Source organism: Microtus ochrogaster, chromosome 24 (assembly GCF_000317375.1).
Source record: "Microtus ochrogaster isolate Prairie Vole_2 chromosome 24, MicOch1.0, whole genome shotgun sequence".
In the NCBI taxonomy this organism is placed as follows: Eukaryota; Metazoa; Chordata; class Mammalia; order Rodentia; family Cricetidae; genus Microtus; species Microtus ochrogaster.
Window position 1 is genome coordinate 4,749,167 of NC_022024.1, and position 23,129 is coordinate 4,772,295.

General features: G+C 37.4%; 1 protein-coding gene across 2 annotated transcripts in view; it reads right to left on the reverse strand.

Moving 5' to 3' along the window:
* Positions 1 to 1,069: 1,069 nt before the first annotated feature.
* The window catches only part of Usp15 (ubiquitin specific peptidase 15), a 98,504-nt gene continuing 76,444 nt past the window's right edge, over positions 1,070 to 23,129 (reverse strand). For both annotated transcript variants that reach the window (XM_005357942.2, XM_005357941.3), the window contains 14 exons: positions 20,049 to 20,222; positions 16,588 to 16,746; positions 16,229 to 16,453; positions 14,028 to 14,111; positions 13,843 to 13,937; positions 13,559 to 13,750; positions 11,892 to 12,007; positions 11,448 to 11,720; positions 10,991 to 11,061; positions 10,473 to 10,588; positions 9,884 to 10,033; positions 8,875 to 8,978; positions 6,592 to 6,680; positions 1,070 to 1,510 (listed from right to left, as the gene is read on the reverse strand). In XM_005357942.2, the coding sequence (XP_005357999.1) occupies positions 1,328 to 1,510; positions 6,592 to 6,680; positions 8,875 to 8,978; positions 9,884 to 10,033; positions 10,473 to 10,588; positions 10,991 to 11,061; positions 11,448 to 11,720; positions 11,892 to 12,007; positions 13,559 to 13,750; positions 13,843 to 13,937; positions 14,028 to 14,111; positions 16,229 to 16,453; positions 16,588 to 16,746; positions 20,049 to 20,222 (2,031 nt within the window). In that variant the 3' untranslated portion in view covers positions 1,070 to 1,327. The remainder of the gene's footprint in view (positions 1,511 to 6,591; positions 6,681 to 8,874; positions 8,979 to 9,883; positions 10,034 to 10,472; positions 10,589 to 10,990; positions 11,062 to 11,447; positions 11,721 to 11,891; positions 12,008 to 13,558; positions 13,751 to 13,842; positions 13,938 to 14,027; positions 14,112 to 16,228; positions 16,454 to 16,587; positions 16,747 to 20,048; positions 20,223 to 23,129) is intronic.

Genomic DNA, 23,129 nt, shown 5'->3' on the forward strand with positions numbered 1-23,129 from the left:
TGGGACACGAAGCGGTTTCTCAGGTAGTCAGATGTGAAGTGTGCCCCAGCATTTAGTCCCCTATTAAAGGCAGTATTGTATGCCAATCAATGATACATTCTTTCAACTGGACCATAGGGAAAGAAAGCAGCAAATGAAAATGTTTCAAATGCTCACATATGTATTTGGCATCCTGGATCCTTGAATGTAGGAAACTAAAAGAAAACCCAAGGTTTGTAGCTTCCTATGCTGCTGCACAGGTCTGATTCTGGGAACAGGCAAACGCCCTCTCTTATACAAGTGCCCTTCTGAGAAAGCTGTAAGGCTATGGTGATTTCCATCAGGAACACACAGAGAAAGTGAACAGACCTACCTCTAGAGCCAAGTTCTCAGGAGTCAAAGGCTAGCACATGGACAACGTTCCCTCACCTAAGACTGATGCCACTTTCACTTCAGATACGTAATACTACTCAGTCTGTCCTTACGTCAGAGTAACTGGGAGAGCGAAAGAGTTGGGCTAAATCACCAAAAATGGGGCAGAGAACAACAGAGAGCAAAAAAAACTGAATTTGGACCAACAGTGGATGAGAGATAAGCATTTAAAACCAAAACAAATCTGAGATTTTGAAGAACAGATTCCAATGGTAGTGAGGGATACTTACACGTGGCTGAAAAATGACTTGTGGCGGACTGTGAAATCTAGAGCCTGCTCCCACAGTGCGGTAAATGCAGTGCTTTGTGTTTTAATGATGCAACAAAAGGAAATTATGCCAAGATTACTTTTCATGGTACGATTTTTTTTTAAACAGACCCACATTGATTACCAGGGACAGATTTGAAAATCTGGCTTTCCAAAGACACACTGCAGTATGTGTGCCGCACAGACACTGCAGCGGAGTACCGGAGTGGTGCAGACAGCAGCCTAACACACACCAACTACATTACCCAAGAACTAAGTTCAGCCATAGTTTTCTTGCAGTATTATTAGAGCAAAATTAATGACCAACATCCACAAATTTAACATTTGTCATCAATTAAGTCACATCCAAAAAAATTAAAGAAAACATAATTCGTCAAAACAGCAGCAAACTTAAAAGGGATTTATTTGTGATTTCCTATATATATTTAGCTTGTAAATACAAGACCGTAGATGTATTCAGAGACAATTTCTGTTAAAGTTTTCATTGTGTTTCACTTCAAGTACTGCACAAGTTAAAATCTGATAAAGGATTTACATTCGGTTATCTGAAACGCCTCATCTCAGACTCTGTTTTAATGTGGTGGATCACTTCATTTCCATAGACACCACCAGCAGGAAAGTCTCTCTTTATGGCTTCTCGGACTTTCATTAATTAGTGTGCATACAGTTTTCATTTTCTATGTCATTGTCATTATCATTGCTGTCTTCGTCACTTTCCAGGGGGATACCTGTGGCAGCTGAAGCACCTTTAGTTTCTCGGTCAAGAGGGAAGAAGCCAGTTCCGCTGAAAGTGTCTTGTCTCTGGTAGAAGAGCACGTATGCTGCTTTGGACTGTCAAACAAGCAGAGGATGTCAACACACAAAGACCATGTTTGATACAGTGTGGATTTTTAGCTAACAACCAATTTTAGTGACAAAAAATAAAATAGAAGAACTACACATGACCAAATGGAAGTTTATAAAATTGGCCAAATGTAATTATTTCTAGACTTAAAAATAAGTATTTTCATTCAATATAAATTGGACTAAGAAATATATACAGCTGAAACACAATGAACTTATTTACTATAATATGAAATACAATTGTTTTGCTTTCTTTTAATGTGTCTTTCTAGCCAAGACTACATGTTTCAGCTCAGCCTTGACCTCCAGCGCAATGTCCTCTTACTGTATTAACACTTCCCTGATGGATAAAAATGATGAACATTGTTCCCAGTATTTATCAGGAAAATACTAATTTTTAAAAAAAGACATGAAAGCACAAGAAGATGACTAAGGAATTGAAAAGGGGAAGAGAGGAAGAAAGACAAGAGAAGAAAAGTTTTTCCTTTTTGAGAGATATATTTTCCTTGTGTAGCCCTGGCTGTCCTGGAACTCATTCTGTAGACCTAGTAGCTCTGCAGAACCCAGAGATCCACCTGCCTCTGCCTCCTGAGAGCTGGGACTAAAGGTGTGCAGCCATAACTCCCAGCTTGAAAAAATTATTTTAAAAGAATATTTTCCATCAAACATAACTATAGATTTTAAAATTTACTAATTTTTAAAAATTTATATTAGTTTTGTCTGCATGTACGTCTGAGCATCACTTAGAAATTCAATGCGTGAAGAAGTCAGAGGAGAACACTGGATCCCCTGGAACCAGAGTTAGAGACAGTTGTGAACTTCCATGTGGGTGCTGAAAATCAAAAATCAGGCTCTTAACCACTGAGCCATCTTTCTTGCTCTTGTATCATTAAAAAAAAAAAAAAAAGGTCAGGCTGAATATATGAATCTACAGGAAATTAAAATAGCTCTGCCGAGCAAAGGAAACAATCAGCAAAGTAAACTGACAGGCCACATAATGACAGAAAAATCTTTGCTAGCTACATCTCAGACAGTTAAATCTACATTAAATATATAAAGAACTAAAAAAAATTAAACACCCTCCCAATCAAAAATGTCAATCAATAAATGGGCCAATGAAATATACATTTCTTAAACTCAAATAGCCAATAGTTTAAAAAATATTAATCACGTTTAGCCATAAGAAAATGCAAATTCAGAGTGTCCATCTCACTGCAGTCAGCGTGGTTAAGATCAAGAAACAAAGGATAGGTGCTGTTGAGGATGTAGGGAAAGCGGACCTTCATTAACTGCTGGTGGTAGTGGGAACTAGTACAGACAGCCCGTTATATTGCTGCTACATTCACACAAAAGTGAATCACAACCAGTCTATATATATATATATATTCATTAACAGATGACTGGATGCTGAAAATAAGATGTGTATGTGTGTGTGTGTGTATATATAAAAACACACAATGGGATTTTATTTAACAGTCAAGAAAAATGAAATAATACATTTTCAGGAAAATAAATGATCTAGTGGGATGACGGGCTCAAAAATACAAAAATCCTATTTTCTCATAAGCAAATTCCAACTTTTCAATGTTTTATGCATGTATGTATTTAATATTTTATGCACACATGTATTCTTATGTATGTATACACACACATATTTAACATATGTGTGTATTTAAGTGGTTTTGAGAGTGGGTACAGGCAATGAAATCATATAGCAAACCACGAGAAAGGAACAAGAGGTTTTGAGGAAAAGGAATGCGTGAAAGAACACATGACACACAAGTGGCCAAGAGGCTGTGGGGGTTGACGGGTGCAAGGGACAAGAGAAAAGAGGAGAAAAAGAAATCAACAGAAAAATGTGCATGAAATGTCATAATGAAACCTAATATTCTGTAAGCTAACAAAAACAAAAGATAGTCCAGGCTGAGCTGGAACTTGCAAAATAGTGCATGATGCTCTGAACTTGTGATCCCCCTGCCTGAGTCTCTGAAATGCTAAGATCACAGACATGTGCCACCAGAGCTGGTCAATCACTCTGATTCCTTATGTACTATGCCAGACATCTCTCTCCGGCTTAATCAATACTTAAGTTTTTCTGCATCAAAAACCACTCCCAAGAGAACTTCCATTCTCCATTCTCCACAATCCCTCTTCCTCTCCTTGGGCTGGTAGAGTGGCCACCATCTCACCAACAGTCCTAAGCATCCTAATGGAACGGCTTGCCGCGGGGTGACAGTCAACTAGTGGCCTTTTAAAGTAATACTGGTCCATCTCTCAGGAACATTAACATCTCACCGTGTCTTCTGTCCAGTAACCTTCATCTTCGGTGACACCACTTCTCTTTGAGCCCACTCTCTGCCAGTTCTATCACTAAGTCCTTTAAAACACATGTTCTGCCCTCAGAACCCATCATTCTCAATTTGATTCCCTCATTAGGCATCCTAGCACCCAGACAGTAGGACTATTATGAGGCAGAGGCCAGCCTGGACTACACAGTGAGACCCTGGCTCAGGAGAGAATCTACTTCTCACCCTGAACTTGAGTTAAGTATTAGCGTCCCACTACAAGAACGTTCCCGCAACTAGGTATCATGCACTCCAAATGTCACTGGCAAACTTTCTTCCAGTTTTGGTAAATCTTGCATTTCTCATCTTCATAGGCAACTCCAGTCAGATTTTACCAATTCCATCTAGTAACTATTTCACAAGCTCATCTTCTTCATGTCCAGATTATTTTAAGTGCTGAAATGACCCGTCAGCCTGCTGGATAGCCTTTCTGCTCTTTTACTTGGTTCCTTCAATCTCCCTTGTTTACTGTTCTCTGAGAGAAGTGCACACATACACAGTGCTGTCGGGTGACTCACCAATCCATTACCTAGTGGCCCAAAGTTTAACATCTAGGATGTCAGTTTTCTTTACCTGAGCACTAATCTGATTTTGTCTCATTTCACTACCTGATTTCTGATTTCTTCCCAAAAACCATATATAAACTTTCCTTTTCAGTCATGTCAAATGATTTTCTATTCTGTCAAAATGCCACACCTTGCCACTCCTCCTTGTCTAGAACACCTGTGATGCGCCTATGTAATTTACGCAGAGTCAGGTCACACGCCACCTTGGCGACACGGGCTTTCTATACTCTTGTTTGCTCAAGCACAGCAGTCCCCTGTTTCTCAGAGACATACTTAAAAGTAATTGTCATGTTATGATGTTAATCTTCCGTTCTCGGCTGGTCAGGGATAGAGACAGCAAAATACACACAGCTGTTTAGAATGGAGTTCTCACTATGCCATCCCGGACACGTACACAAAGGTATTCAGATACTAGTTGACTAAATGAAGAATCTCGGCTAAAATATATAGCAGCATCAAATCTACCTTTTATTTTTGGGGGTTAGTCTCAACATAGGTTAGGCTTGTTTCAAACTCATTATATCACAAAGAATGTCCCTGAGATCCTGATGTTCTTGCCTCCACTGTCTGGGTTCTGGGAATACAGGATTGTGTGTGGAATCAAACTCATGGCCTCTATCTATGAGCTACGTTATCAGTTCCCAAACTGTTTTATAAGCAAGATAAATTTTTATTTGAAGGCAGAATTAGGGCAGTTCATTTTAGGATGTTTGGGCTGAAAGATTAGAAAAAAGACTCATATAACTATTTTTAAAAATAATATAGGATTCAAGCATGTTTTTGTTACAGATGTCATCTCATAAGCTATATATAATATTGCCTAGGTATGAAGAAAGATATACCATAGAGGTTTGTGTAAGAACATTCTTTGGTATTGGTACAATAGCAACACTGCTTATGAACATGTTCTCAGAACACATACAAACTATAAGACTGCATAGCATACACACAAACACACATGGGGATGGGAGAGAAAGGAAAAGATACAAAAAGTTATTTTGGACCTACTTATAAAATGACAGATTACATCTACACCAATAAATGGCTCGGAAGTTTACTAACTTGCTCTAAGAAGCTGAACTCTTGAAACAAACAAATGAACAACAATAAAAAAAAAAACGAAAAACTAAAACCTAATGTCTATTCTAAGTAGTATTTAATCTGGGAACAAAGGAGTCAGTGTTTCTAACATCAACTGAGACCTATACAGAAAATACAAGAAAATACTGCTACTTCTTTTTTTAACCAAAAACAAACAAAAAACCAAACTTCTAAAATTTTATGTGCCTAGGTGTTCTGTCTGGATATATGTCTGTGTACCATGTGCAGGTCTGGTGTTGTGGAGGCCAAAGGGCAACAGATCTCCTGCAACAGGAGTTATGGTTGTGTCGGCTGCTGGGAATGGAACCTGCATCCTCTGGAAGAGCAGTCAGAGCAGAGAGACTTCTGAGTCCTCTCTCCAGCTCCCTTAGATCTCTTACTCTTGATACTGTAATTAATAAGTGCAGCTTAGAGAAAAACAAGCTTCTATGGAACGACTCAGTTTTGTTCTTTTTTAAAAACACACACTATAATCTTCTTCCATCAATTAATATTTGGAAATAAAAATGTACTCTGTTGTGAAACGAAACAAACACTAGTGTGCAGAGAGAGCCTCCTGACCCTTCTACTAACAAGAAGATGCAGAGTGACACCTGCAGCAGGCTGGCCTTTTAAAAATCTATAAACCCTGTACATCCTCATGTGTCTAACAGTCTGACCATCAGCAGCCAGTGTCTGAGTAGCCCAGAGCTGCGCCGACTTCTCCAGAGGAAAACAAGTTCCCATCAGAAACTTGTTTCATCTGAAAATGACAAGACAAATTTCACACTACAATTTATGGTTCTGATAAAGAGAAAATTCTGAAGATAAATTTCCAACCAACCATCTTCTACATACTGAAATCAGAAGAAATCAGAACACGAGCCTTTAGCCAGAGCAGCTTCTGGAGAGTGGACTAGTGTTCCAAAGGGCCCTTTTTCTTTTCTGTTTTTGAGACAGGGTTTCTCTGAGTAGCCCTGGTTGTCCTGGAACTCTGTAGAGCAGGCTGGCATCTGTTAAATTTGTATTACCCTGTAAGCTGCTGGCCCATGAGCTCAGAAAGTGAAGGCATACTTACCACAATTTGGTCTTCAGACGCAGTGGAGACACTACTGTCATCAAAATAGTACCACTTTCCATCATCTTTATTTTTTGCAAAAGCAGTATCTAATGAAAAAATATAATTACTTCTATGACTGGAGTATCTATGGCTTTGAGGGGGGGGGAATTCTCAAAACTCTATAATCACCTACATAAGAAATATCTACTAAATGACATGATAATCATCTATATCAGGCATAATATATATCCACTTGATTTGACAAAGGCTTTTAGAATAGTTTCTAGCAATTGAAAGGCTTAAGACATACTTTTTTCCTAAGATGAAATGTGATTTTTTTCAGAAGAGGAAAAATAGCATTATTATTATTTTTTTAATTAACAGTGATTATGTGACCAGGAGCAGTGCTATGTACTGTGCCTACACTAAGGTGTTTCCATTACTCTTCACACTGTAAATATAGAGACCAAGGCTTCCAGAAGCAGACTTTGTTAAGGCACTGTAGCTGATATGCAGCAGAGCTAGGACTTAAAACCAAGACTGCTTCTGCATCGAGAATTTCTATTTATTTACTTATTTATTTAAATTTTCTTTTTTCTTCTTCTTTTTTTTTTTTTGGTTTTTTGAGACAGGGTTTCTCTGTGGCTTTGGAGCCTGTCCTGGAACTAGCTCTGTAGACCAGGCTGGTCTCGAACTCACAGAGATTCGCCTGCCTCTGCCTCCCGAGTGCTGGGATTAAAGGCGTGCGCCACCATCGCCTGGCTTATTTAAATTTTCTATATTTTCTTTTCTAACAACTCTACTTAATCTGTACTTTTTACACATTAGAATTTCTTCTGTCTTTAACGACAGAAGATAAAAAATACAGCGACTTCATTATCCATGCTCTGTACAGACCATCTACTTAAAACTCCTGTGTGCTAACAGAGCACTTCCCAACACGGTCATTCACTTGCGCTGGCTTTAATGAGGAACTGAAAAGCAGCCTCCTTCGTGCATCCCTCAAAGCTTTCTTTTGCTCCTCCTTCCATCCAATGGGATTCACTACTAAAGAGCTGTGCATGTCCTTGTTCGGTACTCTTTTGAGGATCCACCAACTCAACAGTATTATGTCTTTGTTCTGTCTACTTTCTTAAACCTGCTGAACTCATTTGAGGGAAGCCTACTGTGTGTGGTGAGTTTGCTACCTGAACTCAAGAGAATTGCAGTATAGACAATGCACTTACAGAAAAAAACATATTCTCAGTCTTAAAGAAAATATATAATCTCAGATTAAATAAATAATAAATAAAAGTCTTTGAAAATAGTAGCAAGATAAGTCTTTGGGGAGGATTATTAAAAAGTCATAGTGAGAAAACAATAAAAAAATATAGCCTGATAGTAACTATAAATAGCCTAAAATAAATTGGAATTTTGGGTGAAATGAATATACTTTTAGAGAAATGGAAAAATGTTCAAATATACAAATAAGAAAAAGAAAACTGCCCAATAATATCATAATAGTCCAACAATGACATAAGGAGAAAATTTTATGGGGTAAAGTCCATAGTTTGACAGAGAATTCCAGTATGCCTGATGAATAATTATTCCCCATATTGTTTTGATGATTGCAGGAAATAAAAAAATCCAATCTAGCTTCTTTATAACCATAAGTTCAATCAAAATGAAATAATAATAATAATAATGAAAGACTCATGAATGAAATTGTTAACAGTCCTTATGAGTCAACTTTGCATTAAAAATGACAAAAAGACAAATTCAAGAATGAAAATCTGCCACAGTCAACCTCGGACGATCTGGCATTCAGTTTTGTCAAGAATGCCCCTTCTGGGTAGTTCAAAGGAACCCTCAGCTAACATCATCAACAGTGACATTTCACAGTCTTAGAGTAGTAAGGAGTTAAATGTGATTTAAGTGGCAAGATACAGTGCAATCAATTTAAATCACCCAGTGGTGAAAGCAACAGATTAAACAGGTATGAACCGACAAGTCTTAGGAAAGTTACTAAAATCATTAGAAAGTTATTAAAATCATTGCTTACGTTAACACATGTGCACAGACATGTGAGCAGGAAGAGAATGAAGAATGGGGAGGGAAGCACCTGAACAGACCCAGGCCTTCAGTTGAGGAGGATTAACTAATCCCTTTAGAACCGGGTTTTAAAATAAAGCTGATTCATTCATTTACAAGGTATTGAACAATGATTACATGCAAGATACACCTGACAATTTATTTACTTTAAAAAGTATGAACTATCTTACAGGAAAAACTACAGATGGGAAAAATGGTAAAACAACTTACAATGTCCACCTCCCATCCCTCCATAGTGGTTGGAAACAGCAATCAAATTATAGCGGCAAGGGCCTGCGTTTGGATTAATCAGGAATTCTGACATATCCAAGTCACTGTTAAAGAAGAATTCAGTTAAGTTATGCTTTCATTAGAACTAATGAAAATCTTTTTCTTTTAAAACAATAAATTCTAGGCCGGGCGGTGGTGGTGCACGCCTTTAATCCCAGCACTCGGGAGGCAGAGGCAGGCGGATCTCTGTGAGTTCGAGACCAGCCTGGTCTACAACAGCTAGTTCCAGGACAGGCTCTAAAAACCACAGAGAAACCCTGTCTCGAAAAAAAAAAAAAAAAACCCAAAGAAAACCCCAATAAATTCTAGTATCTTCTGTTAGTACTGACTCTCACATATGCACATACACAATCATTAATACAATATCTCACATACACAGACACCCCTCATACAAGAAATTACCTAGAGATAACCTACCAAGCAAATTATATACTGAGATTTGAGTGTTTGGAAATCCTTGTCTCAAAGTAATAACTTGACAATAAATGCTATTCTGATTAATGTCTTCATGCTAACACATTTATAGTGTGCCAGCATGTTTTCAAGATGAAAAGTGAAAAGCAACTTCTTTATGAACATTCAAGAGTTAAAAGCTTGGAGAACCCACTGCTGCCACTTTTCCCAGCAAGTACACTCTCTGTGTTCTCCACAAAGATGGGTGTGGCTCCCACCCTCAACAAAGAAGCATCTTTTGCTGCAGAAGGAGATCACTTTCAGTCGAAACTGGTCAACATGTAAAGACAGAAGGTCTGTGGGAGTGCTTGTTTCCAATGAATACAGTCACAACAATTGTGAAATAGTGATCCTGACAAATTATTAGAACTAGTCGAAGCTTCAAGGCTTAAACTGGTTCGAATATATCTGACATTTACTATGATAAAACAGGAATATCATCACATCAGTTTGAAAAAAGAAGATCCAATGCTTACTAAATACAGTTTAAACTTACCTGATGGGAAAATCGACTAGCGTATCTAACTTGTCTCTCATGTAGCGACTATAGGAAAATCGTTTGAGGTGCACCACAAGCACTGGAGGCAGGGACCATAAATCTAACTTCTTTGTGGCTTGCTGATGTTCTTTACAATTTGGACAATACCTATAGAGAAGAAAAAAGTCATAAAGCTTGACAGAGGCACAAACAAAAGATTTGTATTAATGAAAACTACAAATCAAAAATCAATGTTTACTAAGTTTTACATTTTATCAGTAATTACTGTACACTTAATATATGTGAACATGAAAACAATTCCTCATTATTTTTATCTCATACATTTTTCAGATAAGCTTAATCATTATAAATATATAGATAAATATTCAAAGAAATGATGAAAGTGGTTATTAAAGAAAAGGCAGTCATGAGAGTAAAGGTAACCAATACTTTACAAAGGGTGTCAGCACCCCTCTTTAGACTAGAACTTACTATCTAATGATCTTACTAAAAATTTAAGGAAGCTTAGTTAATATTTTGCCAACATGACCAGAGTAAATCTTTAAAGAAAAGGAACTAGACACAACCATCTAACGTCTTTTCTCACCAGGGGTCTTCAGCACCGAGTTTTTCTTTTGTTGTAAAGAGCTCAATGCAGTCTTTCAATTTCACGAAGGGTTTTTTTGGAGGTTTATATTCCACACTTTCATGTTTTTCAAAATCCTAAAGAGAAGCATTTCTCGAGTTCAGAGAACAAACGAAACAGAACTCAAGCATCTTAGTGACTTATCTTACTAAGAATACTGAAAATATACCAGCTTATGAACGAGTAAGGACACAGAAAGCATGTTCAAAACCAACCTTTTGCCTTAAAAAGTAAACAGGTTCATGATTTTCTTTTTTTTTTTAATGGTTAAAAATAAACATATATGTAGAAGCAAGGGAGAAGAGAGGAGTAAGGGCCAGCTCTCAACAGTCACACCAAGAGAGGAGTAAGGCCAGCTCTCAACAGTCACACCAAGAGAGGAGTAAGGCCAGCTCTCAACAGTCACACCAAGAGAGGAGTAAGGCCAGCTCTCAACAGTCATGTGAAAAGGCAAAGACGGCCCAGGAGTGAGGGCTCACCTCGGCAGCATTCTCATCAAAGTATCTCTTTTTCAAATCAGGATCCCAGTCCAAAGCCAGAAAAGATCTTTCTAAGGTGGAAAAATATTTTTTCATGAAAAATGCTGTAAGCTTTAGTTTTAAAATAAACAGTATCTTAATGCCAACATATATACTACAGAAAAGAAAGAGCAATTTCTTTAAAGCACTATTTTCTACCTGCACTAGGTGATCAGAGCAAACACTAACAGCTATTTCCAAGTCACTGAATAATCTAAGCATTAAAAAATAATACAAAGCTAAAGCATACATACACTAACCTCATTTTAGTATCACTTATTATATGAAGACATTAAGGCTTTTATTCCTTATAGACAAGTATTTATTTTCATGACAGGTCTAAATTTCATGGTCTACACATAAAAATACCTTGTTATGCTTAAGTTTAGTGTTCAAACTATTTCTCACAGACACTCACCATCTAGCCGAAGCTGCCTATCATCAAATCTTATATGCCTGGTGTCATCTTTGATGTAGTTGATATCAGTGTTGCCTAAATTGATGAACTGGAATGTAAACAATCGCTTTTTGTGTCCCGTGAGTTGACCTTTGCAAGTTTCTTCAGTACACAATCCATTTTCAGAATCGTTGTCTCCTCCAACCGAATCTTCAGACTGACTGTTGTCATTCTCTGAAGGAAGTTCTTGATCCTGGCTGGACTCATCATCTGGTTCATCTGTCTCCATCTCACCTTGGCATTTAAATAAGAATCTTTACATTAGCCATACATTACATTTCAAAGTAGGTATTACTTTTCCATATCGACTCTTGTGTTTTAACTTATTAATTCAGATCTCAACCTTTTCTTTGGGGCAATATTGTCTAGGTCAGAAGTGTTTAGAATATGACAAGAAAGTCTTACTTGGTGAGCCTTCTTCATGTATGCCATTTGGGCCGTTCCCATTAATATTCTGGTCCTCACAGCAACGCAGGGGTCCATCAGTTTCTTCAGTTTCAGTAGACATCTTGACATACCGGCTGCAGTAAAATCAGGCAGCCAATAAGCTTGTAAAATTAACTTTCCATTTTACTTAATAAACAATTTCAATTCAAACTCCAACCTAGCACTCATATAGTAAAGCTGGATAACAATTTATATCTGGGTTGCTTTTAATATAATAAAGTGATTTACTTCTATAATTTTTGCTTTTTACTGCTATTGTTTTTGAGAAAGAGTATCACTGTGTACCTGCAGTCAGCTTGGAACTCTCTATGTAGACCAGGCTGGCCCTGAACTAGTTCTCCTGTCTCTGCCTCCTCAGTTCTGAAATTAAAGGAATGTGCCACTACACCTGGTTGCATGTTCTTTTCAATTTTTTAAAATTTAATTACATTTTTGTTTATCTGTGTGCAGATATAGATTAGAGGACAAACTCGTAGCTTCTGGCTCTTTCCTTCTACCTCATCGGCTTCAGGGATTGAATTCAGGTTTTTGGGCATGGTGGCAAGCATCCTTACCTACTGAATCATCTCATCAGTTCTGGTTTTTCCAAGTTTTATATGTTAAAAGTACAGCACAGTAGATCATTTCTGAACTTAAAAAGTTAAGAATTTTATAAATGATGCTCATTACCATGCTGTATATTGTTGCTAGGAACACTTTTATATTTGTGCAATGTGATTTTCATAAATGGATCATGAATTTATAATGATTTGGTTTATAGAAAATAAAAAGAATGTCAGCCATAAGGGTAAAATAGCGGTCTTTAATTGTATTCGTCATACCTTATTTACTTGAAGACTATAAAAAAGAAATCAGCTGGGCGGTGGTGGCACATGCCTCTCAGCACTCAGGAGGCACAGGTAGGCGGATCTCTGTGAGCTTGAGGCCAGCCTGGTCTACAAGAGCTAATTCCAGGACAGGCTCTAAAGCTACAGAGAAACCCTGTCTCAACGCTTCCCCCCCCCCCAAAAAAAAAAAATCAAAGTGTGGTGTACTATCTCACCATCTGCCACAAAAGCTTTTTCTTTTAAATCCACATGCATTAAAAAAAAGGGCCATTTGACATTTATTATGATTTCTAGTTTGTTCTTGTATTACATTTATCTGCCAACTAAAACTTCCAACAGTAAACTTTTGGTGTAAAACAGCTAAGAATTCATGTTTCTGGATTTGAAATAATCTCAGTTGTGTATTTTATGTGAGGAGCAAGTCAAGGGACTAAATTGTCATTTTATTTTTACTTCATTATTGGGGGGTGAGAGTTGAGGCACTCTTTGATGTAGTCCAGAATGGCCTCAGATATACAATATAAAAGAAACAGGAATAGAATTCTTGATTTTCCGGCCTCCATATCAAGTGCTGAAATTATAAGTACACATACCAACCCCAGTCCATGCTGCGGGGTCTCATGCTGGACTGAGATCACAGGTGTTCATCACTGCCATACCTGGCTGCCATCAACTTTCTATCAGTTTGGTTAGATATGTATATAACACTCTGGTATTACTTGCACAATGACATTCATTAGCTTTTTTATATTTTATTCTTATGTTTATTTTGCATAGTTCAGCTTATTTGGCACTTACCACATTCTCAAGAGTAGAAGATTATAGAGTTTATCTTCAGTATTGTTTCGTGGTACAGCCATAAGAAAAGGCTGACCAAACAGTGAAGAGCCAGTATGGTGGGTATAACTTGAGTGTCTGAATTTTTCTCTTAGGCAAACAGGAATAACCACATGTTCTGTGTCTTCTGTCCTGTTGATGTTAATTTCAAACCTACAAGGGCGGGAATGACCATAAGTTTTACGTTAGTTCTTTAAATTTCTTACCCCCCCCAACAACAGACTGTAAATGGATATTATACTTACACGTAAATGTCATCCCGCTCCATAATACTACTGAGATTCTCATCCATGGCAAATATCCTGTGAAATCTATGATTGTATATGTCAGTGACTATCATCTAGAAGGAAATAAATGTCTATTAAGCTGGTTTTACAATACTGAGAAACCAAACCCCAATTTCCATACTTCAATCTCAGAAACATCTCACCTTATCTGCAGGCACTCCTGACAAAGCAGACAATGCTGTACAAAGATCTAGTATATTTCCAATTTTGGGCACAATAACTTTGTACTAAAAAACAAACAGAAATTGTAATGAATCTATGGCACCGGGAAAACACTCAACATTCAAGTGTCAGCTCCCGGGTGATAATGCCCATCACAAGGACTTCCTAGCTGTACTGTACGCTGGTTCACTGAATCAAAGACCTACCTTAGCCCACCTCCTGGACCTGTCACCACGAAGCTGTTTCTGGCGTCTTATACTCAATAGGTTACTTCTTACCTCTTTTTGGTTATTGTACAGATTTCTAGTCCTTAGGATGCTTTTCTCTCTACTGTCATGATGTCATTCACCTAGACTCTACCCTCTTATTATTTTAACCACCCTGCAACAAAATCTTTGTTTTTTTCCGCTCAGTTCTATTTTTGTTGAACTGTGATTTGAATTAAGAATGACTCCCATATGCTTATATGTTTGAGTGCTTAGTCATGAGAGAATGATGTTATTTGAAAGGATTAGGAGTTGTGTCACTGGGGATGGGTTTCAAAAGTCCAAGCCAGTCCCATTGTGCTTCTCTTCCTGCTGCCTATGGATCTGGATGTAGGGCTCTCAGCTCCTTCTCCAGCACCATGTCTGCCTGCATGCTGCCATGCTTTCCGCCATGATGACAATGGACCAAATAAACCTCTGGACTGTAAGCCAGTGTCAATGGACTGTTTCCCTTAAAGAGTTGCCATGGCCATGGTGTCTCCACAGCAACAGAGATATTAACTTTCTCACAGAGTTTGTATATGCTGAGAGAACTTCTCAAACCTCAGCACTGGCAGGCTACAAATCAGAGTTGAGTTCACCACTGCCAGGAGCACTTCTGTGGGTCACTCCCTTGTTCAGGAGCACTTCTGTGGTCACTCCCTTGTCCAAAAGCACTTCTGTGGTCACTCCCTTGTCCAGCATGCAGTAGCTATTTGCATCTGCCCCATTTCTTAGCATTCTATTTCCTTTCTCCTTTCACTCCCTGAAGAACACTTCACCTAGAAAACTGAAGCCTCTTTAAGTAGGAAAGTCTGGCTTCCTGTCCTTTACAAACCTCAAGTCCAGAGGTTGTTTTGGTCCTGTCTCTGAGACTATGGGAAGACAGAGATCTTTCTTCCCATGCACACCTGACCCTAACACCTAAGAATGCTATCTTTTTCTTTTTTGACACCTAAACTCCTTCTCCATTTACCTTAACTTCATGTGAGTACTGAAATATACACAAGTCTTAAAAAATTAACAAACAAATCCCTAAACCAAAATAGTCCTTTACTGTCTTTCCCTACCAATTCCCCATTTCCTAGAGCTCCCTGTGTCACTGAAAACTCAAGCAGTCTCACTTCAGTTTAAGAATGTAAGTTCAATGAATACTGAGTATCTCCATCTAGATTTTCCTCATGTGCCCCAAACAGTGCAACTCTGAACACAAGTGCAGGTGTGCCTCAATCCTTCCATCACTTTGAATGAAGGAGCTGGTAGTTTTAAGAACACTGCATAGACACTATTCTTACTAAGAGTAAAATAAACTCCAACACTTCAAGCATCAATAGTAAGAGAACTCTGTTCAAAGGACACCTTTCATACAGTTCTATTTCTATTATGTACCAACAAATTTGAGATATCTGGCTAGAACCCTAACTTAGGAATTTATAGCAAACAATATAGGAAAGCAGGAACCAAATCTACTCTGTTTAGGGACAAAGGCAGGTTTCATTCTAGGCACCCACATGGTAGTTGACAAACAATCTGTAACTCTAGGCTACGGGAGGCAATGTCCTCTTTAGGCCTCACCAGTACCAAGAACACATGTGGTATACAGACATATATGCAAGCAAAATACCTATATACATAAATTTAAAAATTAATAGAAAAATAGAGATAGTAATACTGTTATTAATCTTTTAAGCAAATACCTCAAATTATAAAACAAACATCTTGGTTGTCTTTTATGTGAGAAAGAAATTTGAAAGTTTATTTTTTCTATGACATCCTTCAACTTTCCATGACTCTAAAAAGGCATAACTTCCAGAGGATTTGGCTTATAAAATCTATTACACAATAAACTTTATTATTGGATTGTGCTGGAGAAACCAACAGGTTTTAGTCATATCACTAGTTAAGTAAAATTAACAAATAAAAAGATCATTACTTACTTGCATAGGTTTAGTAAGTGGATCCATTCTAACTAAATAAACTTCCAAGCTACGTTCTTTTTTCATGGGCAATGGAAGTGTCAAGTAGCAAAAAGGGTCAAAGGTTACTGAGATCTTAGCACACTCAGGACACACTAAAGTAGATTTGAAAAGGCCATGAAATATATCTACTATGATAGAATCATTTCTTTTCAAATGGTTTTCCCAGGCTTCTTCAGCAACCACCTACAAGGAAAAGGAACACAAGTCACTAAGAGGTGTGAGAAAAGTTTGTAACAATGACGACAACAATAGCAAGAAGTTCACTAAAATCTGAGAAAACTCACAATGGTGACATCAATAGCATGGAGTTCACTTACCTTATCCGGCCTGCCATCAGCATCTTTTAACTGTATATATGGTTTTTTCCTAATTCTATTCAAATCCTCATGTAATCCATCTAATAAGAAAGCTAATAGTTCTTGGCAGTCTTGCTGCTGATATCCAGAGAACTGAGGTGCAAATCGTCCTACCTGTGTCTGAAAGAAAAACAAAACCACAAAATCAGATAGACAGGATTCCTTAAAAAGCACACAGTTATTCTCATTATTCATATGTTTACACATGAGAAATTACCTATTTATTACTTATATGCCTCCAGTCAAATTTGTGACACATTTTAATCATCTGAAGATATGTTCCATTTAAAAATCAGTTACCTGATGTATGCAACCCCCTCTGGCGGGGAGAAGCTGTACTACCTTTTAGTTTCAGCATCGTTTTGTAATTTTTTTTGGTTTTTCGAGACAGTGTTTCTCTGTGGTTTTGGAGCTCGTTTTGTAATTTTTGTCTTATAATTATGTTTTATTCTTTATACTTTGTGCTTTCCAGGTAGGCTACTAGTGTATAAAACATTCCCCAAGGACAATGCTAAGGTGTTGGCTAGAGTTCATAAACACAGTGAGTGGTAGTGTACTTTATGGGAAAACACAATTAGATGAATTTTGTTAAGCAATGAGTTATAGTGTTGGTTATGAAAACAGTGCTAATGTGTCAACAGTACAAAATAGGGACTTTTCACACAGATACAGATAGAAGATGAAGAATGCATTGATTAGTTAATGAAAATGTGACCAAAGGCTTGATGGAATCAAATCCTGCATTTTCCCTAGGAATGTGGTTTTGTATTTGTTAATTTAACATTATGAAAAATAACTTTTGGTAAGAATGAAAAATGATTGTATTTATATAGAGTAAGAATAAAGACAAATATACCCACTCTCCACAGACACACAGTTTATTTGTTTTTGTATTTCCAGTAAACATGTGCTAAGTCTTTATCTGGGACAAAACAGACTAACACATGGGCTTTCTAAAAATAGAGCTGGACATGGTAACAAGCCTGTGGTACCAAAACTTAGGAGGCTAACACAGAGGATGCTGGAGTCCAGAAATTTGAGACCAGCCTGGGCAATATAGCAAGAATCCATTGTAAAACAAACAAAAAAAAAAACCCAAGAAAAAAAATACATACATAAAAAAATCTCTCTAAATATATTGATCATTGACTTGTTATTAATCAGCACTTCACTGTTTATCTATGGAATTTGGCATCATTTATATAGATCTTCCTGTAATGACTGGCAGACAGTTAACAAGGGACAGGTTTTCATCCTAGCTATATTAATAGTATATACATTATATATATAGAAATATATCTCTAAAATCATTCTGAAACAACTAAGTTTCAGAAAACAATGACTTGAGAAACAAAATGAAAATATGGTAAAATTTTATATAAGACATTGTGAAACACTGGAGACTTAAAAGCTAGTAACCTTTTACTAAGTCACTAAAGAAAAACTATAAATTTCTCATTTGGCCATTTTTAAAAAAGGACAGTTGGGCGGTGGTGGCACAAGCCTTTAATCCCAGCAGTCAGGAGGCACAGGCTGGTGGATCTCTGTGAGTTTGAAGCCAACTTGGTCTACAGAGTAAGTTCCAAGACTGGCTCTACAGCTACTGAAAAACCCTATCTAGAAAAACCAAAAAACCAAAAACAAATAAACAAAAAACCCTACCAAACAAATGAAAAAGAGAACAAGTCTGATGGTCAAAAGGCACATTACATTTCATCTACAAGTTTCTTTAGTCTTTATAGTACGAGAATTTTTAAATAAGACTTAAAAGGAATATAATCTGAATCATAGAATGAATAAGCTCTGATAATTAATAGGTGTACATGTACATAAAATTTAAAGAGAAAAATATCTAGCAAAATGAAACTGTTGAGGGTTGGTTTGTTTAGAGAAGTCTGCCCAAAGTTTAGAATGTGAAAGAATAAATGCAGAAACAGTCCGATTTATTAACTGCTCCAATATTTTATTTGAATTTGTTCTTAATTACATTTACTTATTGTTTGTGTACACACACGGTGCTCAAAGGACTCATTTATTTTCTTAATCATATATTTAATTTTTTAAATTAATTAATTTATTTATTAAAGATTTCTGCTTTTTTAAGTCTTATTTTATATACGGGAATTTTGTTTGCATTTTCTTTGTGCCTGTGGAAACTACCCTGGAAATGGAGTTACAGATGGTAGGTTGATGGGGGATGTCTTTCTGTATATGTGTTGCTTTTATTGGTTAATGAATAGAGTTGTTTTGGCCAATGGCTTAGCAGAGTAAAGCCAGGTGGGAAATCTGAACAGAGACAGATAGAGAGAGTAGGCAGAGTCGAAGAGACGCCATGTAGCTGCCAAAGGAGAAAGATGCCAGAGCCTTACTGGTAAGCCATGGCCTCATGGTGATACATAGACTAATAGAAATGGGTTAATTTAAGATGTAAGAGCTAGTTAGAAACACGCCTGAGCCATTAGCCAAACTATAATATAGTTTCTGTGTGATTGGGTCAGGGCAGCCAGGAAACGCAAATGCAGTCTCCATTTACAGAGGGTAGCTACTATGTGGGTGCTAGGAACTAAACCCTGGTACCCTGGAAGAGCGGCCAGTGCTCTTGAATGCATAGCCATCTCCAGTTCAGACTCATTTGTTAAGAACTGGTAGCTAATTAACAAGGTATTCTCTAGTAGACGGTCTACGAATGCCACCGGCCTGAAAAGACTATGGCTTACAATAACTGAGTGTGAGATCTAAGAAGTAACCACCTCATACATACACACATCCAAGTGTAAGAACCATTGAAAATATAATTTGCAGATTAGTTTCATTCTGATTTTTTAGAACAATCTACAATAACCATAAGGATAAGCTAGATTACTGAGACTTAATGGCATGCCTGAGGGAAATTCTTTGTATCACATAAAATATTCATGTAGGGTTTCCAGAGTCTGAACCCTTTTAAACCATAATGTCTTTTTATTTGCTCGTCTTATTATTCCTTCCCTCTACTGATAGCCTTATTCATAAAGATTTAATCTTAATTATGAGTGTGTGTGAGTTTGCATGTGAGTGCAAACACCTGTGGAGGTCAGAAGAGGGCATCAAATCCTCTCCAGCTTGAGTTACAGACATTTCTGAATGACCTGATGTTAGTGTTGGCAACTCGTGTGCTAAAAACTCGGGTCCTCTGGAAAAGTTGAAGTGCTCTTAACCCCTGAGACATGCCTCTCCAGCCCGTTTCTAGACATTAAAGAAAACAAAAGCAGAACAAAAAAGTCCTAACCACCCATCCTGTGCTATGTCCTGAAGTTTTGTATCAAATGGGTGGAGACCGAGAGACGATGGAATGGGACTTCCTCCCTTTCACCTGAGGATCCCACTTGCCCTCACCCCAGGGACAGGAGCAGACATGCTGAGAATAAGTTTACCATACCAACCTTAAATGCTCTAGGAGTGACGTAGCTAAATTTTCCAGACCACATCTGCTTGATCAGTTCAGCATATGATTTAGCTATTTCACCTCTCATTCCTAAGGGATTGTCAAAATTCAGTTCTTCTTGGTACTTATCATTGAGGAAATATTCAGTAAGTGGAGGTGTGTTGCTCAAACACTGCAATGAACAAAATATATTTTAAAGTAAAAGTAACCACATACACAATTAAAAACATCAATTTACCAAAACACATACAGAAAAAAAATCAATGGTAACTGTCAAACACTCAAATGAGGCACTCATATTATTCATTTCCCAAGCTTTCAATCATTTACTTAAAGTAAATAAAAATACTAATGTTTGTTGCTGCAAAATCTGCATTAATTTTAACCACAGCAAACTACCTGTTAACTGGGAGAGAAGCTCAGAGTTTTCTTTCCTTCTTTTACTTGATTGGTAGAAATTATGGATTGTCTAATCATCCAGGCACCTGCAAATTAGCCTGAGTAGGTAAAAACTGAGATAGTGTGCACGCGAATAAAAATCACTTAAAAGAGGTACAGATGGTTCGTGGTATCCATGGACTCAAATCAATTAAAAATAGAAAAACATTTGGGGGAAAAAAACCACATTCACACTGACCAAAGTTGTTTCTTGTCATCACTCTTTAGTCAGGACAATGTAAAGGCATTATAAGCAAGCCAGAGATGACTTTAAATCTACAGGAGGAGCTACTCAGGGTATGTGGTAATATAAGCCACATAACAGAAAACACTCTGTGTGTCTGTGGGTTTTCAGACCAATACCTCATGGATACCAGGACGACAACTGTACTCACTGCTTCTGCAGCCAGTGCCTTACCATAAAGGAACAGTTTTCAAACCTGTCGTGTGGCTGGCAGCAGTGTTTAGAAAGGGTAGTGCTGACCAGTAACCTAAAAAGACAAACTTTAGGCAGACCCTGGGTGTGTTCTTTTGATAGCTCTAATAATAATCCAATTTTCTTTTATGAAAATAAAAGCTGTAAAAGTTCTCCAGTCTTAATCTGAATTAATTCCTGAAGAAAAAAAATGGTAGAAACATATCTCCCCCCAATATTTTACCTTATGATGGAATAATTCTAAACTGATGATGTATATAATCTGACCTCAGTAAGAGCCAAGTTACTTTATTAAGGAATGTTTGAATATACAATGTGTCACATACACATACAATCATGTAAGTCGTACAAACGGCCATATATATCTGTTTGTCTTGGAGTCCAGCGACAAAAGTGCTATATAAGAAACCGCTGGTTGCATGTAACTTTTTAAAAAAACCACTTTGTTCAGAGTCTCAATCAATATTCATGGATATCAAAGCTTTGGAGAAATAGTGTGCAACTAAGTTAAATCGGCTTTGGAGCTCTGAAAAGTTCAGCTTGCTGGGTTCATACAGGTAATTTAAATTAAGAGCATATTATGTAGTCTGGTCAAAAGACTAGGTAGGCATATTCCACTTTTAGTTCTTTCAAGTAAATTATGATACTCACTTTTTTTAAAAATCAACTTATGTTTGCTAAATAATCATAATTATCTATAAAATCTAAATGTAGTCTAAATTGGTAGTCTAGCCCCACCCCTCAAGATGTGAGGTGGAAACGTATTAGTATCCTGGCTGGAGCTGACTGTCAGATCCTCCCCTCTTCCTACCTCATTTAAGAGGTTTGAGAATATGGACACCTGCTATGGCTGAGCTCCACCCGTGCTCTTATTGCACTGCACTTCTGGTTGTGAGACAAGATCTTAAGTGGCCCAGGCTGGCCTTGAACTCATTCTGTATCACAAACAGGCCTTGAACTTCTCATTTCTTGCCTTGGTCTCTAGAACAACTATGATTACTGACCACTACTAGGTTTAGTCACTATTTTATGATTCGAGTTGGGCTCTGCAGGTCTTTAGAGTCCTTTACGTTTGCCTACAGTATAGAAACAGGCTTTGTAGTAAGAGAAATACATAGGGAGTTTATAATGTAGACGGTAAGGAAGGGAAAGAATACTGCCTGCTTGTTCTCAAGTCCTTTTATGCTTCAAAATCTTATACTCCACTTGAGTTTCATTTTCTTCTTTTGTAGGACATTTTACTTTCAATTATAAACCCTGCACTGGAGGAAGGGTCAGGCAATAGAGAACACATCAAAACACAGATGTGGCCACCTTGCAGCATCTTTTGATTTACCACAAGTAGGATCAACACAAAACAGAAAATTAGGCTAAGAGGCAGTCACAGCAATATATAACAACTAGCACCAGTTCCAAATCTTCTATTTGATTTGGTCAGGATTACAATAATTAATTATTATACTTATACAAAAAACCAAATTTATAGCATTTCTAAATTGCTAAAAAGTAAGTGGTGCAAACATGAATAATTTCTGAACTTTATTTTTACTAAGTTATTCATGGTTTGTTTTGTTTTGTCTTTTTGAGACAGGGTTTCTCTGTGTAGCTTTGGAGTCTGTCCTGGAACTAGCTCTTGTACAGAGACCATGCTGCCCTCGAACTCAAAGAGATTTGCCTACTTCTGACTCCTCGGTGCTGGGATTAAAGGTGTGCACCACCACTGCCCGGTTCATGTGTATTCTTAACTTATAAGACCTTCCAAATACAAAAGAAAAATTTTAACTCTCTACCAGTGGTCTTTTAACTATGTTTAATTATGTTACTGCCTTGCTATAAAACCTTTAACAGGTTAGAGAGAGGGCTCAGTGATTTAGAGCATTGGCTGTTGTTCTTCTAGAGGTCCTGAGTTCAATTCCCAGCAACCACATGGTGGTTCAAAACCATCTATAGTGAGATTTGATGTCCTCTTCTGACATAAAGTTGTATGAGTAGATAGAGTACTTATAAAAAATAAATCTTAAAAAAAAAGGCTCGGCAGTAGCGGCACACACCCTTAATCCAGCACTTGGAAGGTAGAGGCAGGATAATATCTGTGAGTTCTAGGCCAGTGTGGCCTACAAAGTGAGTCCCAAGACAGATAGGTCTGTTACAAGAACTTGGGGCAACGGGATGATTGGGATACAGGAAGGTTGGATAGGGGAGCAG